Source organism: Rutidosis leptorrhynchoides, chromosome 2 (assembly GCF_046630445.1).
Source record: "Rutidosis leptorrhynchoides isolate AG116_Rl617_1_P2 chromosome 2, CSIRO_AGI_Rlap_v1, whole genome shotgun sequence".
NCBI lineage: Eukaryota > Viridiplantae > Streptophyta > Magnoliopsida > Asterales > Asteraceae > Rutidosis > Rutidosis leptorrhynchoides.
The window spans coordinates 63549511-63570985 of NC_092334.1; the positions used below are offsets into that span (position 1 = coordinate 63549511).

The 21475-nt window shown below is 40.0% G+C and overlaps 2 protein-coding genes and 1 non-coding gene across 3 annotated transcripts; all 3 read right to left on the reverse strand.

Moving 5' to 3' along the window:
- Positions 1-2335: 2335 nt before the first annotated feature.
- On the reverse strand, positions 2336-2409 carry TRNAI-AAU (transfer RNA isoleucine (anticodon AAU)). The gene has a single exon. It is a non-coding gene; the product is annotated as a tRNA-Ile (tRNA).
- Positions 2410-2700: 291 nt separating this feature from the next.
- On the reverse strand, positions 2701-5684 carry LOC139890943 (la-related protein 6C). The gene is made up of 10 exons (XM_071873874.1): positions 5310-5684; positions 4806-4887; positions 4604-4698; positions 4427-4498; positions 4251-4330; positions 4082-4160; positions 3656-3703; positions 3511-3579; positions 3252-3380; positions 2701-2946 (listed from the first exon to the last, which is right to left on the reverse strand). The coding sequence occupies exons 1-10, from the start codon at positions 5682-5684 to the stop codon at positions 2701-2703; spliced, it is 1275 nt and encodes a 424-aa protein (XP_071729975.1).
- Positions 5685-7552: 1868 nt separating this feature from the next.
- Positions 7553-19844, reverse strand: LOC139890944 (myb family transcription factor EFM-like). The gene is made up of 5 exons (XM_071873875.1): positions 19614-19844; positions 19239-19477; positions 18829-19138; positions 8031-8107; positions 7553-7928 (listed from the first exon to the last, which is right to left on the reverse strand). Exons 1-5 carry the CDS (start codon positions 19831-19833, stop codon positions 7683-7685), a joined length of 1092 nt encoding a protein of 363 aa, XP_071729976.1. The 5' UTR covers positions 19834-19844; the 3' UTR covers positions 7553-7682.
- Between the last annotated feature and the right edge of the window lie 1631 nt (positions 19845-21475).

Sequence of the window (21475 nt, forward strand, 5' to 3'; positions counted from 1 at the left end):
ATGGTTGTTTTAAAAATGAATGCAGTCTTTGAAAAACGTCTCATATAGAGGTCAAAACCTCGCAACGAAATCAATTAATATGGAACGTTTATAATCAATATGAACGGGACATTTCAATTCGCTCATTGATTAACTCGGTTACTTGCCCATCAATTGATTCTTGGAACACTAGTCTGACATCATCGAGAAATTCCGCCTTTTGACGTTTAAAGATGGCCTCAACTTTGGCCGTGAATTCGGAGTCCTCGCTCGGGCCTCCATTTTCGGTATCATGCCCGTTTCTCATCTTCATTCTATAAAACGAAATAAATTAGACAACGGAACAAACGAGAATGACATACGTACACCACACCGCCCCATCTTGCTCAATACTCGTCGTACATTGCTTGCTTAACACGATTTGCACCCGTAACAATGGTAGCTAGTCATTGTTTCGCGAGCACGTCGCATCAACTCGCTAGTACAACGTCTATCTCGCTCGATGATTGCAACACAATACAAAACAATTAACGCAAAGTTAGTTCACCTAAACATAGGCACTAACCAAACTCGGTCCGACCCGTCTAAGTCTAGGCACCTATCTCAAGTTGCCTAAATTTCTTAGACCATGCTCTGATACCACTTGAAACAACCCAACCCATATACAACCCGACATTATTATTTTTTTTTTAAAATAGTAAACCATTCACGCGCCATTCGAATGGTCACATGATGTAAACCGTTCCATACAACCCGTTTAACATACCACAAGTTTTAATGTTTACAAATAGGCACGAAGGCCCTTAACCAAATGTAATACAAGTTCGACCCATAAAAATGATAGTTTTAATCCAAACAACACTCGAGCATGATTTGGGGCTAAACTATCCAAAACACTAGGTCGACTTCCAAAAGCTTCATCTAGCAACCAACATGGGAATATCTAATCCCCGGCAACCCCTTTTCCCTTCTCCATAATCGCACCTAAAATGTAAACAACGAGAGGGGTAAGCAAAATGCTTAGTGAATTCAATAATTATACATATACATATATAACTTACTCACTTGCAATCACTTACACCAATTCCGCATACATACTAGCAATATAATTAGCATACCATCATAAAGTATAACGCTAAATCTCCGATAACATAAGCTAGTATAACAATAGCATATAACACGAGCAATATAATTAGCATACCATCATAAAGTATAACGCTAAATCTTTACACGTTTAATAGGTTATCTATTGAATATTTGTTATATAGATTAGTAAAATGTGACTTTCGGTCGCATAAACTATTAAAAATATTTCTTTTGATCGTATATAGTGAACTACCGCTTATAATTGTTAAAAATAAAATAAATTTAAACGGATATGGATAATTATCCATTAACCCGCTTCACCCGACGGATATAGATATGGATGGATGAAAAGTAAAAAAAATAAATGGATATGGATATGGATACGGATACGGCCTCACCCGATCCATATCCGATCCATTACCATCCCTAATGGTACCCGATACATTTGAAGCTGAGACCTGCTATGTTGAAGCTCTGACATCAAATAGGCGCATGTTCAATCCCCACTCATGACAAGAATTTACAACTCTTGTGGCAGTTGGATAATGGTTGCTTGTGTCACATGTGTGGGAACCCGATGGTGATAATTTTCCAGCATTCGACGATCTTTCGGAATGGGTTTTCAAAGAAAACACAGGATTGAGGTGTTGCTGTGAGACGTACACCTTCTAACATAAAAATAAAAGTTGTCATTCCAATCACAACGCCATTATGAGACACTAAAATCACAAAAAACGCAATTTTGAGACACACTAACGCTTCAAGAAGATGAATGGAGTTATACATTTTCAAGAAAGATAACTATGTTGAAGTATCTCAATGGTACCCTTTATCTTTTTCTTTTTCCAATAAACAATTTACTAGTCAAGTTGGTCTCTTTTGTTAAACTGTTATCATTTGGCTGCTATAATCAAATTTATCTTTGTCCCCCTCTACTAATACGGAGTATTAAGTTTAATATTCTTGTTAAAAAATGTCTAAACATTGTATTGTATAAACTTATTCTGAGTTAAAATTGTGTATGTAAATAGAAAAACTTAAAAACTAGTTTAGAAATGTCAACAAAACTGATGGCCCATGCCGCGACCTTCGCGTTATTAGCACGACGCTCTAACCAGCTGAGCTAATAGGCCATTTTGATTTTCTGAAAGACATCGCTGTTATAAAACTTTCCGGAGTAACACCTTTGTAATTTTTTTGGTCAACCATATCTTTTCTACTAATAAGGAATTCAAATTTAATATTCTAGTTAAAAAGATTTTAAAAATAATGGCCCATGCAGGTCTCGAACCTGCGACCTTCGCGTTATTAGCACGACGCTCTAACCAACTGAGCTAATAGGCCATTTTGTTTTTCTGAAAGACATCGCTGTTATAAAACTTTCCGGAGTAACACCTTTGTAATTTTTTCGGTCAACCATATCTTGTTTAGAGGTATTGAATGTTGTAAATATCTAATTTCTGAAGGATTTATGTGCACTTACGTAAAATTATAGTCTAATCTAATATGATAATGTTGAAAATCATAAATATACAAAATAATTAAGCAATTTTCAAATTATTACAAGCACAAATGAATAAAAACACTACCATCTAATATGTTTTATTACTACCCTGACAAAATTTGAACAAATAATTAAGGTGTGGTGGTTAAAGCAGGAGACATTGGCTTCCCTCTTCCCATTGTAAAACCTCTAGTTCCATCAGGCATTCTCGGCCCTTTTGGACTCGATTTGGGCGATGAAGACGATGTTTCAGAATGCAGCGTCGAACCACTTGATTGTGGCGATTGTGACAAAACGCCACGTCCATTATGACTTGATGTTCGTATCTTTGTCTTCCCACGTCCGCGCGCCCATCCTTTCTTTGAACCCTCTTCACCCTAACCAAAAAATAAAGATAACTAGAGGTGGTAATTTCAACTCATTTGCTAATTATCGGTTCACTATGGGTTATGGTTTGTCTTTAACGGGTCAAATCGGTAACAAAAAAGAAAATACAGGTCTCCGTAAATTTTTAATAAGTGGAAAATATTTGAAATCTTACAACTTTTGTAATCAAATTTTAGACATCAATTATTTATAAGAGATTTCTAAATGCTGGACTGTCTTGAGTCGACCCAACGCATTTCATCTTAAGCTTTTGATGATCATCCCTTTTTGGATATCTATATTAAAAAATACTTACATTATTTTCGACCGAAGGTTCTAATACACTTATAGGGGACGATTCTTCGGGCAAGTCATATGCTTCATCGATTTCGTCCTCAAGTAGTCCGTCAAATTCTGACTTTTTAGTCTTCAATACAGACTTTGGCTGCACATTCAAATTATACACTTCAGAACTTAAAAAAGATTATGTTTCCTCAGCGAATCCCAAAAACTTATAATAGATTAATGTTTAAGTAGGCTAATAACATAGTATAATAGACATTTTGATCACATACGGAACGTCGTAGCATCAATCTAACTCTAAGCCCTTTTCGCCAGTTCCTTTCGTCATTTAACTTTTCAACCTGAAAATAAAATTTTCAAAAACAATGTCTTATGTGATGGAGTGGGGGTGTTTAAGATTCCAAAGGAGAAACATACTGCTTTTTCCGCCATATCTGCTGTTTCGTATTCCACCAAAGCATGAAGCTTTAGAGCCAAAAAAAGAAAAAAAATGCATCAATGAAGTAATTACTGGAGTTTTTCTTTGTGTGCTTATGTAGTATTCCCGTCGTCCCAATTTAATAGTCCGCAGAGAGTTTAATAAGAATCATTATCATAATGTCCTTTGTTTTTCACTTTACAGTTTTACCCTTTATCTTTTACAACTCCTTTTGTTTTAAATGTATAAAGTAAGGGCGTAAAAGAACTTTACCTCATTATTTTTATCTATTTATGGAAGTGAACTATTAATTTGGGTCATCATAAAAAGGAAAACTGAACTATTAAATTTAGACGAAGGGACTACTATTTAATAATCAATAATCAAACATAAAAGATCAAATGAAGTAAATAATGGGCTAATACCTTGTTACTAAACACATAATCTCCTCTAGAACGCGAAGAATTAGGCTCTTGAGGGTGACAAATACGAATGGCTTTGACGCTTTATAATAAGAAAACTCAGTGTTCTAATGCTAGATTTATAATAGTTGAAGCATCAAACTTATGACGATAAATAGGTTTCAAAATCTACCTTCTGACCACATTGAATATTTTCTCGAGATTTAGATGAGAATGATCTTCAGGCAGATTCTCAGCAACTACAGTACGAGACTGCATGATAATCGTTAACAGTTGATAAATCAAACGTTGTTGATTTAAGTCTTACTAACTCGTAAAACTGTCAAACAGTCACTTGGTTTGACTAACCTGTAGTTCTTCTTTGTCTTTCTCCGTAAAGGGATACTTACGTCTAACTTTTTTGCCATCGTTGCTTACGACCTAATAAATAATAATGGCTCAGTTATACTAATGAATTGATGTATTTACTATTTACTAAAACGGTAAAAAAAAAAAAAAAAAAAAAAAAAAAAAAAAAAAACGTACCAACTTTGAAGACGAACAAAGAGCTTGAGAAAGCAAATGATTATTAGTGATGCAGGATTTGATTTTCTTCATAGATGCAATGACAGATATAGGCACTGCTAAACCAAGGCATATGTTCATTCTTCACGATGACATAAACGATTTGACCCGCAAAATGTTAAAAGACTAACGTGAATAGTTTAACGCAGCTCAAAGATCTTACCGTATCCCTCAGGGTCCTTACTAATGTGTTTCACCAAGGATTCATTTGCAAGCAGGCTTAGGCCACTAAATTGATACTCCACCTGTTATAAATGCAACATTTTATCATATCCTATAAATGAACTGATCATCATTTGTCATCCAGATGTCATAAATAAATGCGTTGAATGCAAAATGGTTCAGCATCTCAATTAAGTCCCGTCCCCAGCTTTGTACTTCCCGGTTGTTAACATTTTTATTTTGAAAACGTCTTCCTTTCTTTATGAGTTTTTGTGCTTTTAGCATAAAAAAAGAGTCAATCAAATGCGGTCAAATAAGTTAAAAATGGTAACGTTTTAGCATATCGTAATTCCTCATAAATTCGTTGAAGCAAATAATCGAATATACTTTTCGCTAAACTAATTTCCATGAATACTTACTATAACACAATATTTGATACTCAACTCTCATATAAAACAAACATAACCATAACCTAACCATTGATAATTAAAACAAGAACAATAACCTGTTTAATGATTTTTTGTTGAAGATCATCAGTTAGGACATTTCTAGAATATGTTGGTGTAACAACTTCCGGATTCGAGAAAAACTGAACCTGATGATCTTGATCACCACCAACACCAACACCACCACCAGCAACATAAACCCAATCGACCGGGCCAACACTATCATTTGGACCCATACCCAAACCTACATAATTAAAACAAGGATAAAAATAACCCGAAACGGGAATTTGGGTATGGGAACTTGGCACGAATTCGGGTGCATGCGCATTGAATTGAAAAGAGTTGGAATTTGAAATTTCCTTTTTTTCATCTTTCTTGTATGCTTTTTCTCTATTATTTTCTTGTAATTTTTCTTCTGGTTGTGCCTGTGCCATTTTCTTATTTTTAATTTTTTTGGATAATTTGTGTTTGAATAGATTAGAGAGATCGAAAATTTTAACCTTTATTTATGTAAAAAATTTGAACCATGTGAAATTGTTACATAGATTTGGTGATCATGGGGTTGTGTTGTATTGAAGCGAATAAAATGGCACGGTTTACTCATATAGTTTGGTAACTGTAATTTTATATGTATATTCCACATTTGGCTCTCAAAAGTTCATGTTTGTTTAAGATGTACAAATTATAATTGAATTTTCTAACTAGGGTTCTTAGAGATGGATGTAGTTAACATGAAAAAAATTTGTACATTTTAATAAGCGTTATATAAAAGTCAACATTACCCGTCTAGAGGTTGGGCTGAAAATCAACAAGATCCGGTGTCCATGACCACCGCAAACTACAATTGAAGCTTCTGACGACCCACTGTCGCCAGAGAACTGTGACCCACCAAATTATCCGATAAGAAGCAAATCACACCTTCCAACCACCCGTAACTCCCAATCAGACAATGACCGGCAAAAATGAAGAGATCTACAACGCCAAAAAGAGAGAAAGACTAACCGCTGGATGTTCAAGCATATTTCACACCAAGGGCAAAAATACACTTGAGTGCAATATAAATTGGAGTTTTTTGGGTTTAGCGGCTTTAACACTCTAGTAGTAAGCTATTTACCGTGATAACCCGGTTCCGATTGAGCGATATCGGAAGGGTGGTCAAAGGCTAGTCGCTGGCCGATTGAGACGGACTCAATCGGGACGTTGGGCGAAAAACCTTACACGAAGTGTAAGGTTATATGAGCCTAGAAGATCATGAGAGATTATAGTTGCCATAGAGAGGCGAGTAGGCGTTTATGACGTGAGTGTCTTTTGTGTAAGGAGAAATTTTATATTTATAGAGGAAAGACTAGGGTTAAAAGAAAATTAAGAGTTTAAAGCTCAGTCAAGTCAAAGTGTAACTCTAATAGACCGTACCCGATTAGGACAATAGAGTTTTTCAACTCTGTGGTAATGCTTTTCAACTCTCCTTAATATTTCCTCTTTTAGCCTTTTTCCCTGTAAATACATTCTTAATGCCTAAAAAGGGTTGAAACACAAACTTTATATATAATTATTCACACACAATGTGTTCTAATCATACCAGATAAGCAATGTAAAATGTGTGGATGTAACGTACTTCAAAAAGATTTCACATTTTTTGAGAAATATGAATCAATAGTTCATTTTGTTAATATAAAAATCATTAAAGGGAATTCATTTTAATAGTACATACAAATCTTTTTTAAGAATACTAAACCCGAAGCTATAGATTCCTCTTCCGATGAGTTAATAGTCAAATTTTACAATATTATTACTAGAAAGGTTTCTTTGACCTATACTAAAAGAAAAAATTTAAAATCTGAAAAGTAATGTGAAATGAAAGATGACCTTTCCTAAATGCAAAAAGACCTATCACCATGAGATGCTTTTCCATTTCTCAAAAGCCAATGTCTATTGCTCTAAACTCACTCTTGCATAGTCTTGTGCAAATGTGCATGTTACTCCACCTCCACACACACACACACACACTCTCTCACTAATTACACAACACATTTTCATTGCCAAATTACTAATTTATCCTTACTTGAATCTGATTATACTAGCCAGATACGATCAAACATAAGATTCAAGATGTCACATGTGAATAATAATATGTATAAAATAAAATATTGCCTTGTTAAAATGATCATGTTTCCTCATCTCAAAAAACAAGTGTATCTCATCTCACATGATGCCAACAATCCAAGAACATGGCAACAACTCAGCTCAAAAAAAAAAAAAAAAAAAACTTAACAGAAGACAAAAAAATAATAATAATAATAATAATAAGTAAAAGAATGAACTCATCCTGCAAAATTTCACTCTTTTTGTATTAGTTTATTTTTCTTAAATTTATGAGCTCTCAAACGCTAATTTATCGCCGCAATAAACTATTTACCTATAAACTTCTACACTCAATCTTTGCTTGAAATGTGAATATGACCTTTCCAGCAATTATTCTCAGATTTTTCATCATCTCCATCATCAATACTATCGTCGCCAGTATTAAAAGTTGCACCAGCGGCACAGTTCATTAGCGGGCCATCAGGAGACCCTGATTGAGAATTTAAGTGTTTTTCAGCATACTGATTATTGGGTTGGGTCCAAAAACCTCCTGAATCAGTACCTGATGGATTCCTTTTTGTATGAAGACGATATTTCTACAATTGCAACAAAAACAAGCCCATTTAGAATCTAGCATAATATAGATATAGAATATAGATAGATGACCAATAGAAGGTTAACGATAAAGGATAGCTTACTTGCAAATGGCTCTTAACTTCATCATTAGTGAGACCATCAACATTCATAAGCTCTCGAATCTGCTTCGGAGTGGCTACTGCAAGAATATCAGAACCAAACTTAATTTAGGATTACAAAAATCAAATGTATTTGAGACTTTAAGTGAATTGACACAGTATGCTCTAAAGTGAATCTCTAATAGTAAAATTTGTAAATCATATCACATAAAAACCACATTATTTGACTAAAAATTTAAATACATTTCCACAAGTTGTCAAATTAGTACCATCTGATTTTGTAACAATGCCTATAGAGTATAGACAGATGGTTACCAATTTTCATTAGTGATCATGCATATTTTAACCGTGGGGTTTAATATGCCTGCTCAATACGTAAAGAGGGGTTTAAGGATCTTAGAACGTGGCTCTCCGGTCCGGCTACCGTGAATAACTCTGGCCGACATGATGATGTCAGCGGGGTGGCCAAGTGATTAAGTCCACCTCCGATAACGGTCGTCGATCAAGAGGCCCCAAATAAGGTCGTAGGTACCAGCTTACAAAAGACTAACCTGTTAACTTTGAAAAAATGCTGAATGATGCTGTTTTACGTAATGTGTATCGTATGTGATGGTTACGTAATGTGCTGTGTCCGGTGAATGATGATTAGGGTTTGTATTTATAGGCAAACCCTAATTCTAGAACCGTCCCAGATCATGATAATCTCATCCATAACTGACTCCCCCGAATCACGGATATAATTATGGAAAAGATATTTACTTGACAGCTAAGCAACCGCCGTACCGGGAACAAAGGCATTCGCACGCCGCATACCGCACACAAGAACACGCATACGCACAATAGTGATTGTCCGCATACATTTGCGGTGCGCCTGCGGGTTGCGGTATCATTATGTCCCCCCAGTTTGATGTTATATGGCGCGAGGCGTATGATATCAAACTATTAAGCGAAAGAAAAAACAAGAAAACGGCTAGCATTTAATATTCCGCGTGCGCCTCGATGCCATTAAATGCCTGTCACAATCGCAGAAGCCCATTCGGCGGACATGACATAAAGTGGCAGTGTGTCAGGCGCGTGCCAACCACGCGCGTACATGTAATCATACCCAACTGGCATCCACGCGCATAAATAAAGTGCTGGCCGTCGATTGCGTAACACGTGTACAGCCACGATCACACCACTCCATCCAATCTTCCCTATAAATACCCCATTTTGCAACTCATTTCCACTTTCCTGCTTCAAGCTTCCTCGTTACGCTGCCAATTTGAATTCCGATCAAAAATCGAACATTCCGGCCACCATTTAAAGGTTAGTATTCATCCGATTACTCCTAGAAAATGACTAAAGCTAACGAGACGTATGTAGATAGCGTAGAGTCTGTTATAGAGCAGAAGCACATAGATTACTTAGTGAAACAGTATCCTCCCTTAGCCAAGTACAATCCGGTGCCACCCCTACCCCATCAGCGTGCTCACGAGCCACCGGAGAAGAAAGTGGCCATCTATGAACATGCGTTCAAGCATGGTAACTTTAGGGTTCCTCCCACTGATTTCTTTCTGGGCGTGCTAGATCACTTTAAGGTCGGATTAGGTCAGTTACACCCTTACGCTATAGGAAAAATAGTCTTGTTCGAGATGTGGTGCGTTGCACTCAAGAAAGTGCCCCTGGTGAAGGTGTTTTGCCATTTATACCGACTAGCCCACCACCACAAATCGTGGTTCACCTTCTTCGCTTGTCAAAACTTCACCAAGACCCCAAAATCGAATGCGGGGAATTGGAAAGAGACATTCTTTTTCATCGACCAAACTGTGGTGAGTGCAAACTTCCCGCAAACGCTGATATGGTTCGAGAAGGTGGAGAAGGATGTAAACAAGACCCCCGCCCTGGATGGGGATGAAAGGAAACTATTAGCGGAGTGTGCAAACGCACAGCTAGTGCATCGATCATATGGGAACGTAATGATGCGGCTAGGGAAGATATCCGCACACTGGCCATGGGAGGATGTGCGCCCAGCCATAGTCGGACCGGATGGAAAGGGTAGGAATAGTATAATCGCGTACTAAACTGTTTTTGTATGTATATTATCTAACGCATGCGCGTATCTTTGCAGAAATGAGGATGAAGAAGGTGCTGACTGCGGAAGAGATTGCGGGAATCTCCTTCCGCAAGCAAGATGTGAACGTACAACTAGAGCAGGAGAAAGCTAGCGAAAACGTGGAGCAATCGCCTGCGGCATCTGGCAACAAACGCAAAGCAGCTGAGACCTCTGCGGCTCAGCAGAAGAAGAAGAAGATGACTCCCAAACAAAGGGAGGACATGCGGAACGATAACTTTGTTCCAATCGAGCCACGCTCCGCAGAACTACTTCCCCCCACTACTGGTAAGCGTCCATTCCTTGCGCCTTTACCGCATACTAAAGTTCACGTTATAACTATTTACTGATATGCAGAGCATGTGGAGGAGACGCAGCCGTCCACCCCGCGGGTCAACCCAGATCTCCAAGCTACCGCCACATCAAAGGATAAGACAATACACGTGGATTCCGATTCCACACCAACTCCTCCGCAAGGTAGCTTCCGCCTTGCCAACCTCAGCCAACTCACACAGTCTTCCGCGGAAAATGTCGCAGAGCAGTCTGCGTTCCTGCAGCAAATCTTTCCGGCCGAATTCCGCGAGCAACTGGCCGCTCTACCGTTTAACCAGGCGCACAATGCCTTCATTCAAAACGGCCTTGTATTTTTCGGCATGTTTGCGGATCAGGCCCGCCGCTCTTCCAGCATATACCAGCTAGCTTTGCGCAAAGAGGTAGAGCTAGGACTACTGCAGGCGGGTGTAGATCAGGTCAAGAAGGATAGGGATGCTGCTGAGGAGGCGCGTAAGGCGGTTGAGTCGACCGTGAATGAAACCAAAACTGCGCTGATTGAGGAAAGAAAAAAGAGCCGTGAGCTGGTTGGTGCGGTTGAGCAGGCGAAGGGGGATGCAGAACGTTTGCGGTCGGAGCTTGAGAAAGTGACGAGGGAAAGGGATGACGCGGTAACCAACCGCGAGCTGGCAGAGGCGGATCTAGCGAAGCTGCGCACCGCACTCCCTACCATTGCGCAAAAGGTGATGGACTCAGAGCCTGTGTCCGACAAGTTCAATGCCTACGTTGATGCGGTCAGGGACCATGAAATCAACAAGGCTGTGCAGGAGGTAATCCAAGCTTGCGGTCTAACACCGCCGTTCCCCGACATCGTTCAAAAGAAGCTAAAAGAGGGAACGGCTGCAGCGTTAATGGAGGCGGAAGAAGCCATCAAGTCCATTCCTATCCCCCTAATCAACGCATTCGCTGCGGACCCGAACATGTCGATCGATGGGTTTTTAAAGGAGGATTATTAGTGTTGGATTGCGCCGTAAGTCCTATGCTTAGGCAGGTATTTGTATTTTTGCAGCCCTAAGTCCCGTGTTGGGCAGGCGTTACAAACAATTACCTCTTATGTAACAACTTAATTTGATGTATATATATTCCTGATATGCATGCGTAGTGTGTTTATTTGTTTATATATCGCGAATCAAAACAAAAGGTGAACCGCATGCCCATGCGCATAGTTAACCAAAACTCATGCGTATGCGGGTATTACTGCGTAAAATAAACCAATACTTTAACAATTACCCTTTAATAATTTAGACTCGAAAGCTACTGCGTTATCGCTTTGTCATGTACTAGAGGTGCACTATAGCTGTATGGTAAGCAACGCAACTAAAAACAAGCCAATGTTTTTATGCTTTGAGTTCCTCAAGCAAACCAATGCGAGAGTAATTACGCACAAGCAAACCAATGCTTGTAATTTTTTAAGTCGACTTTGCAGCCATCTAGTCTACGTGGCGCTTGGCTAGGGGAAAACCAATTCCCTTTGCCTGCCGTTAGCGTCTAGCCTTGTAATCAAACAGGCTTCTGCCGCACGGGGGCTAGAGGACACCCCTTAAGTAGGCAGGAACCGCATACAAAAAAGATTTAAACAACAAAAGTATGCGCGAGTAAATATTTGGCATTAATCACAATTACAACCGCGACACATCCAAACGGACGGAAAATACATAGAAAAAATAATGTGCTACAATAAACTGGAGTGATCAGGTCCACCTAGCTACATATAACATTTTTTCAATAACGTCGCATGCCAAGTGCGTTTCACAGGTTTTCCATCTAATGTCTCGAGATGGTACGCCCCGGTATTGTTTGCCTTCGCTACCCTGTATGGACCTTCCCAACGGGGGCCCAGTTTCCCAGTATCCTCCGCATGACTTGCGTCGTTCTGACGCCAAACCAAGTCACCGCACTTGTAAGAGCGCGAACGCACACGCTGATTATAGTACTTTGCAATTTTTTGCTTGTTATTTGCTTCGTTGACAGCCGCAGAGAGTCTGCGCTCTTCCAGCAAATTAAGATTTTCCCGCAAAGCTTCAGAGTTATTTTGCTCATCAAAATTTTGTATGCGAAACGTTGGTACCCCAATTTCTGCGGGTACAACAGCTTCTGATCCATAGACCAAACTGAACGGGGTCTCACCAGTGCTTGCTTTGGGTGTTGTTCTATGCGCCCATAAAACCTTCGGTAGTTCATCCACCCAACCAACGCGACCATGACCCAACCTAGCTTTGATTCCAGCTACTATATCCCGGTTGGTGACTTCGCACTGGCCATTCGCCTGCGGATGCGCAACAGATGTAAAAGTTTGCTTAATATTAAGCTCCGCGCACCAGCTGCGAAAAGGGTCACCCGCGAACTGCGTACCGTTATCGCTAACAATTTCATTTGGTATACCAAATCGACAGACGATGTCTTCCCATACAAAATTTCGCACCCTTTTTCCTGAGATTGCTGCCAGCGGTCTCGCTTCGACCCACTTTGTGAAATAGTCGATTGCAACAATCAAAAATTTGATGTTTCCTGCGTGTGCAGAATGTGCGTAAGGTACTGATGTGAGTAACATATTTAGAAACTAAATGATAAAATTACCTCGGCCTTTTGGGAATGGTCCGACTATGTCGATTGCCCATTTGCAGAATGGCCACGGTGAGGAGACTGGTATCATTGGATGCGCAGGTGCTCTGCTAATAGGTGCATGTATTTGGCATGATTCACATTGCTTAACTATGCGCGCAGTATCCGCGTACATGGTGGGCCAATAATATCCTAGCCGCATTATTTTTGACACAATGGACCTGTGCCCCGAATAGAGTGCGCATGCACCCTCATGCACCTCGCGTACAACTTCCTCCGCCTCTTTCGGGCCAATGCACCTTAAGTGCGGTCCCAAATAATTCTTTGCGTCAGCGGAATCAGCAGGAGAAGTGCCATCCCGCAGAAAAGCCACGATGGGCGTCATCCATGTTGAGCTTGATTCCTCAACTGGTGCCACTAAAGGCATCATAACAATGGATTTCGCATTGAGTTCTTCTATTAGAACTTTCTTCCCCATATGATCAAAAGCCAAGGCAACCAGTTTGCTTAGCGCATCCGCTTTCTTATTTTGCCCCCGCATTACGTGGGAGATTTGAAAAGCTTCAAACTGGTCAGCGAGGTTGTGAACAAGCGATAGATATTGCTGCATGGCTATGTCATGCGCTTCGAAATCTCCGCTGACTTGACTGCATACTAGCTTTGAATCCACATAAGCGTGCAAAATTTTAACATTTAACTTATGCGCAATGCGCATACCTGCTAACAGAGCCTCATACTCTGCTTCGTTGTTTGTAACAGCAAAATTAAACCGCAGTGCGTATGTATGCTCGTCGCCATCCGGGCCTGTTAAAATTACACCCGCACCTGCACCAGATGCGCTGCACGCACCATCGGTGTACAATTCCCATGGTGACAAAGTTGGTGCAGGTGGATCCTGATGTTCTGCTGATGCCTCGACATTCGCAGGTAATTCTGCTAGGTAATCAGCAAGTATTTGACCCTTAACCGCACTGCGCGAAGAAAAATTTATTTCATGTTCACCTAATTCAACTGCCCACTTAGCCATTCGGCCAGAAATCTCAGGCTTATATAACACCTGAAAGAAAAATGATTGCGTTAGTCAATGCGGTAACCCCGGTCATTGCCGCAAAGTAGGCGTTTACCAACCTGTTTGATTGGTTGATCAGTTAGGACCACGATTGGATGTGCTTGAAAATATCGGCGCAAACGCCGCGCCGTATGGACCAGCGCATATACAAGCTTTTCTATCGGTGAGTAGTTCACTTCGCTTGATGTCAGCGTCTTGCTTACGAAGTAGACCGGCATTTGCGTCTGAGAAAAACCTCAGTCGTTAAGTTTCTGCGATATAAATAAAGCATGTAAATTAATGGATTACCTTTCCACGATCCGCGATGAGAACTGAGCTAACAGCTTCCTTCGATGCCGCGAGGTACAGCGTTAGCGTTTCTCCTGATACTGGCGCAGTAAGTGTTGGTAATTCTGCAAGCACCTTTTTCATCTCCTGAAAGGCTGATTCTGCTTCCTGAGTCCATACGAAGTCTTTTTTCTTCAAACAATTTTACAAAGTATTGAAGAATGGCAACTGTCGTTCTGCGGCTTTCGACAGAAACCGTGTGATAGCCGCAAGCTTCCCCGTTAGACTCTGCACATCTTTCTTTGTCTTCGGAGATGGCAAATTATCAATGGCTTCAATCTTTTTGGGATTGGCCTTGATACCCCGCGCTGTCACCACATGACCTAAAAACTTGCCTTCCTCTTCCCCAAAACTACATTTTAGCGGGTTAAGCTTCATGTTGATCCTGCGCAGAGATGCAAACGTTTCTAGGGTGTCCGTGAGCATGTCTTCTTCGGTGTTACTTTTAATTACCAAGTCGTCGACGTACGCTTCAAGATTTCTACCGATTTGGTGCTTGAATGCTGCGTCAATTACACGCTGATAGGTCGCGCCAGCATTCTTTAAACCGAAAGGCATCTTCGTGTAACAATAAATACCCTGCGGCGTATGAAAAGCAGTCTTGTCCTCATCTTCCGCAGCCATTAAGATTTGGTGATAACCCTTGTATGCGTCCAGAAAACACTTGTACCTAAATCCCGATAGTGATTCTACCTTCCAGTCTATCTCCGGGAGAGAGTAGTTGTCCTTGGGACATGCCTTATTAATGTCCTTGAAATCAACGCACATTCGCCAGTTACCGTCAGCCTTTTTTACCAACACAGGATTTGCAACCCACGTCTGATAACGCACTTCCCGCAGAATGTTTGCTTTGACAAGGTTGTCCACCTCTGCGCACGACCAATCACTGCGGTCTAGGGCCATATGCCGCTTCTTTTGCCTAACGGGTGTCAATGATGGATTAACGTTTAACTTATGTTCCGCAATATCCCGCGGAACCCCTGTCATGTCTGACTCGCGCCATGCGAAAATATCTGCGTTAGCTGACAGTATTCCATGCAACTTGCCCTTCGTTTCGGCTGACAAGCCTGCGCCGATTTTAATTTGCTTATCCGGATGCAAGCGGTTTGCTATTACTGCACAGTTTGCAAGTTGCTCTCCTACGCTAGGAGCGCTTACAGACGCAACAGAGCCACACAGCTCGGTTGCTTGATGTGACGCAACTGTGGCAACGCCTCCTACTGTGGGAAACTTAATCAAACCATGCACTACCGATGGGATAATGTTAAAACGCCGTATGAAGTTTCTCCCTAGCAGTGCGTTATATCGTGAAGTTGAACGAACCACATAAAAATCGACCAATTCACGCCTGATCATCTGCGGGTTCCTGTCATCCGCAGGCTCTATCATTAACTCTATTCGGCCTAGCGGCCACGAGTTTTCTCCAGAAAACCCTGATAGCGTAATATCAGGCTGGCGTAACTGCGCTTTGACTTCTGCCGGAAGGAAACGATAACAATGCTCATACATAATATCGACACCGCTGCCAGTGTCAACATGCATGCGCTTAACCTGGATTCCGCAATCGGGGATGCGACACTTGATGATAATGGGCTCATTAATAGAATCAATTGATTGACATTACAGGAGGGAAAGTGATCGGGAGAAGCTCCCAATCCTGGTGATCGTTGTACTTTCTCCGCTGGCTGATTTTCTCTGCGTCAACCATGTTAATGGTTAAGTCGGCATTTTTCGCTTTGTCAACTTTCTGCCACGCGAAAGTCTTAGACTTCGAAGCCTCTTCTGCGGCCTTTCCCTTGTCCTTTTTAGGTGGTTTTAGATGATCCAATTTGCCCGCGCGAAGCGCTTCCAGAACCCGTTCCATCAAGTTTTTACACCGATTGGTGTCGTGACCATAATCGTCATGAAATTCACAATACTTTGTTTTGTCCCGCTTGCCAAATTCTGTAAGCGGAGTTGGAACCGCGAAGGTCGCGCATACTGGCTCCGTTGCCAAAATTTCCTTGGGCGTTTTGGACAAACTTTTGAGTAGCGCATAGTTCTGATTATTGATGCCGCGCTGATTATTGTTTCGATAATTGCCACTTGATTTCCCTTTATCATTCCTGATAGGACCACCGCTAGGATACCTTCCGCGAGAGTTGTTACCACGATTTTGATCGCGCGAACGATCATCATCGTCCTTCCTCTCGTTGCGTGAGCTAGCTGTTGGAATGTCATTATCTTCGCCACTCCGCATATAGTTGTGGCATTCATTAAGCGCCTCAGCATAAGTTGTTGGGACTGTATAGCGCAGACGCCTTACCAGTGTTGGATGACGTTCTGAGTTTATACCATGTATGAGTCCGGAAATCTGTTGCTCTGGTTTGAGATTTGGTATACGCAGGCACTCATTAGTATACCTTGTGAGAAATTCGCCCAAAGATTCTTTGGACTTCTGCACGATGTCATGGCATTCAATGTGAGTGCGCTTGCGTGGTCTCTGATTCTGATATTGCAGCAAAAACTTTGTCCGCAGATCCATAAACCCGGCAATACTACTCGCCGGCAACTTATTAAACCACTCACGAGCAATACCCTGTAGTGTCATAGGAAATATCTGACACGCAACCGGATCCACCCAGCCTTGAGTGCGCATTGCGCCTTCGAAACGCTGTAAAAAATCATCTGGATCGGTCAGGCCATTGTATGTACCCAACGTGCTAGGTATCTTTGGTGCTGATGGAAACGGGTATGCGGATATATGCGGAGGAAACTTGTCAAAGGTAGTCGGTAGCTCGAAGGGTGGTTTAACAGGATCCCCTTTCAAGTTTGCAAAGAAACGCTTCATCATGTCCTGAACAAAGTCAGGTTGTGAAAATAAGTGAACCATATCAGGAGGTGCGGCCTGCATGAATTGACTTGCAAGATTTGCCTGCCCTTGAACATTTTGCCAAGGTTGACCCTGCGTCTGCGGATATAACCAAGGCTGCTGCGTTGGAAAAGAGGGATAACTTGAAGACGCAGAGTACACAGGTGGCTGTAAAGGAAGCGAAACCTGTGGCGTAGATATCTGCGAAACTTGAGGATACACACTTAAAAGCCCAACTGTATGCGCTGTGCTTTGCTGCTGCGCTGTTATCGGCGCCCAATGAGAGTTTGCATCTGGGATGACACCAAATCCCCAACTATTAAGTAACGCCTGCGCATCCGCAGGAGTTAAAAATTGTGAAACTGGGCGCGGTGGTTGCCAAGGTTGCAACGGTGTAAATGACGAATTCTGCTGAATGCTCTGCGTATGCGGAGGTATTGAAACAGTGGTACTGTAAATAGGTACCTGGCCGCAGCAAACCACATGCGGCCCCGTTGTTCCACCGCTAGTGCCTGCAAAGATGACCCTTGGATCCACTGACGAAAAGTCCAGCCGCGTGGTTGTGACTGGTGAGTTTGCTCTTGGCGGTGTAACCCCGTCTGAATATATCGGCTTGTACCTCTGAAAGGGTTCGCCGGATATAGGTGGAGGGTATATCGTGTACCCCGCCTGAATAGCGGCCTCCGTAGTCATAACCGGTGTCCGTTGACTACCAGACGGCGCGTTCTGAATATCTGTTTGGGTATGTTCCGATGATTCCTCGGAAGTCATGATACTGTTGAAGAAAAAATTCAAAAATTTTGTAAATAACGAGTCATACAATTCAAAACCTTAAAAGAAAAAGCAATTAAACAGTCTTGAATTAATTCGACTCTCAATGAAAGCACCACTTGATCATGCATATTTTAACCGTGGGGTTTAATATGCCTGCTCAATACGTAAAGAGGGGTTTAAGGATCTTAGAACGTGGCTCTCCGGTCCGGCTACCGTGAATAACCCTGGCCGACATGATGATGTCAGCGGGGTGGCCAAGTGATTAAGTCCACCTCCGATAACGGTCGTCGATCAAGAGGCCCCAAATAAGGTCGTAGGTACCAGCTTACAAAAGACTAACCTGTTAACCTTGAAAAGATGCTGAATGATGCTGTTTTACGTAATGTGTATCGTATGTGATGGTTACGTAATGTGTTGTGTCCGGTGAATGATGATTAGGGTTTGTATTTATAGGCAAACCCTAATTCTAGAACCGTCCCAGATCATGATAATCTCATCCATAACTGACTCCCCCGAATCACGGATATAATTATGGAAAAGATATTTACTTGACAGCTAAGCAACCGCCGTACCGGGAACAAAGGCATTCGCACGCCGCATACCGCACACAAGAATACGCATACGCACAATAGTGATTGTCCGCATACATTTGCGGTGCGCCTGCGGGTTGCGGTATCATTAATTAGATATCAGTAATTTATGAATTAATTTCCAACAAAATTTGATCATATCCAACGACATGCGAATTCAATCAAAATCCAACATATATAGCAGCATGTATTGAACAAAAACAAACCTTTTGAACCACCAAGTTGTTGCAACGCATTAACAAAGTGCCTATGCAATTCTGTAGACCAGCATCTTCTTTGTTTTCTAGATGTCTGCTGTTGTGACTGCTGAAGTTTAGGGTTACCAATTTGTATATCAGACCGAACATCCGGTAAACTATAAGGAACCGGATCATTTTTACTAGCAACATTTTGTTTATCGAAAACATTTCTCCTTGATAAAGTATTGATTCCAGGAGTAATAAGGGAAAGCTCAGGAAAACTAATTTTCTCATAGAACGAATCGCCAATCATATCATATCGTTTTTCTTCAGTTCTCTATAAGCAATAAAGAGAAATATGTTAATATATTAACAATTAATAGTTGCATACATTTTACAGTAGCATGTATCACTAAGATATTTCGAAATTTATTTACCTTTTGAATTACTTGCTCCATTGATTTCGGTTTCGAAATTCGATTTGTACCTAAATCATTATCAATTGTGTTCCATAGCTGGGTAGAACTCAACCAATTCTTCTTATCACTTTCAACTTTTGGATCATCCTCATCATCATGATCATCATAAGGCTTCCTCATTGGTAAAAACTCTTCAAGTACATGGTTATTTTTTGATTTCTTACACACCATCAATTCCTCCTTTAAACTAACAATTGCTGAAACAATAAATAAAATAAAAAACCATGATTTATTAAATCAAATCATCGAACACATGGCATTTGGGACACAACTACAAAAATCATAAATTTATATTACTAAAACTATCTAACAAAATCAGATGAACATACTAACCATCATTCATTAACAGCATACACAGCGGAAGTTCGCGTTTAAACGCATCAATTTTACTAATTTCCGTCTCTAATCTGCTAATAAAATCATCGATTTTATATATCTTTTCAGATACGTTGTCGAGTTTTGTAATTTCACCCAAAAACTGACTGATTGTTTTAGGGATGAATATCGGTTTGAAATTCAAACTCAACTCATGAGGTGCAATCAATTTACCCATTAATAACTTTTAAATTTTAATAATCGCAATTGTAAAACAGAGCAAGTGAGGATCTGTATCTATATAAGTGTATCTATATAAATATAAATATAAATGTATAAATATAATTAAGTGTATCTGTACAATTAAAATTTTGTAGGCCAAAGATTGGAAAAAGGCATCTAATTTTACAGAAATAGATTTAGATATATAAAATGTATATATAGAATATATTATACGGAACAACTGTGAGAAAGAGAGAATGAAGATTCTGTTTTTATTCAGAAGCCCGGATTTTGACAGATTATATATTTGTATTTGTAATTCTCACTCGGTTCGTCGCGTATTTTTATTTATAGTTTTACGAATTACATAAATGCCCCGTGACTAGAACCAATTTGCAATTCGAATTTACTCGAGTAAGTCGGACCGCGTCGAATAATTATGTGAAAACCGTAAAAAGTTACAAATTCAATTATATTAAAATTGAAATATTAAAATGAATAAATATTGGTGGGTTTAGTATCTCACACAGTACTAAAAGAAGTTACGTGTATAGATAAAATTCATCTATTTATGAATTGTGAGACGTACTTTGTGAATCTTTAGTCGACATTATTAATTATTAATTGTGTAACATGGGTTTTAAATATGTTATGAAGGTTTAAAATCCATATTAGTAAATGTATTTAATATTTATGGATCATGGTTATTTTCATTTCATTATTTCTCTAATTATTATTATTATTATTATTATTATTATTATTATTATTATTATTATTATTATTATTATTATATTATTATTATTATTATTATTATTAATTATTATTATTATTATTATTATTATTATTATTATTATTATTATTATCATCATCATCATCCTACATACTAAAAGGCACGCCGATTTTCGCCGTTCCCGTTGTTTCGGATTGTCGTTTTGAGTTTGCGTTCACACTACAATCGGTCCCTCGACTTTGCCTCAATTTACACACTGGCCCCTCAAGTTTACACTTTTTCAGGGGTAGAAAGCGTAAATAAATAATTTTATTGCTAAAAGGCACGCCGATTTTCGCCGTTGTTTCGGATTGTCGTTTTGAGTTTGCGTTCACACTACAATCGGTCCCTCGACTTTGCCTCAATTTACACACCAGCCCCTCAAGTTTACACTTTTTCAGGGGTAGAAAGCGTAAATAAATAATTTTATTAAAATAAAAAAAAGTAATTCCACCCGAATTTTTAACGAGCGTTATCTTCTCGCTCGATGAGAGTTAAATTTTTCCGAGACCACCGTTCAACTCGAAATAATTTTACGAACACAACGCGACTAGTTATACGCGAAACGGACATCGTTAAAAAAACACTAAATATTTCGGGCTATATTTCATACATATACATACACGTACAACAAACAATCCAGCCTATTATATATATTAGGTACCAAACAATGTATATCCAAATTCGACCGTACGTTGAATACAACCGCAGCAACACGCGGTCGAATTTTTTTCTAGTATAACACGATTACCAACACAATATTAAACAAATAAATTTATTGAATATTATTATTAGTGAAGAGTTGTAATCACTTGCATCCATAAATTTGCTTGAAAACAAAGGGACCAATGAGATGGTGACATGTGGCGCGAAAATCACATGTGATTGA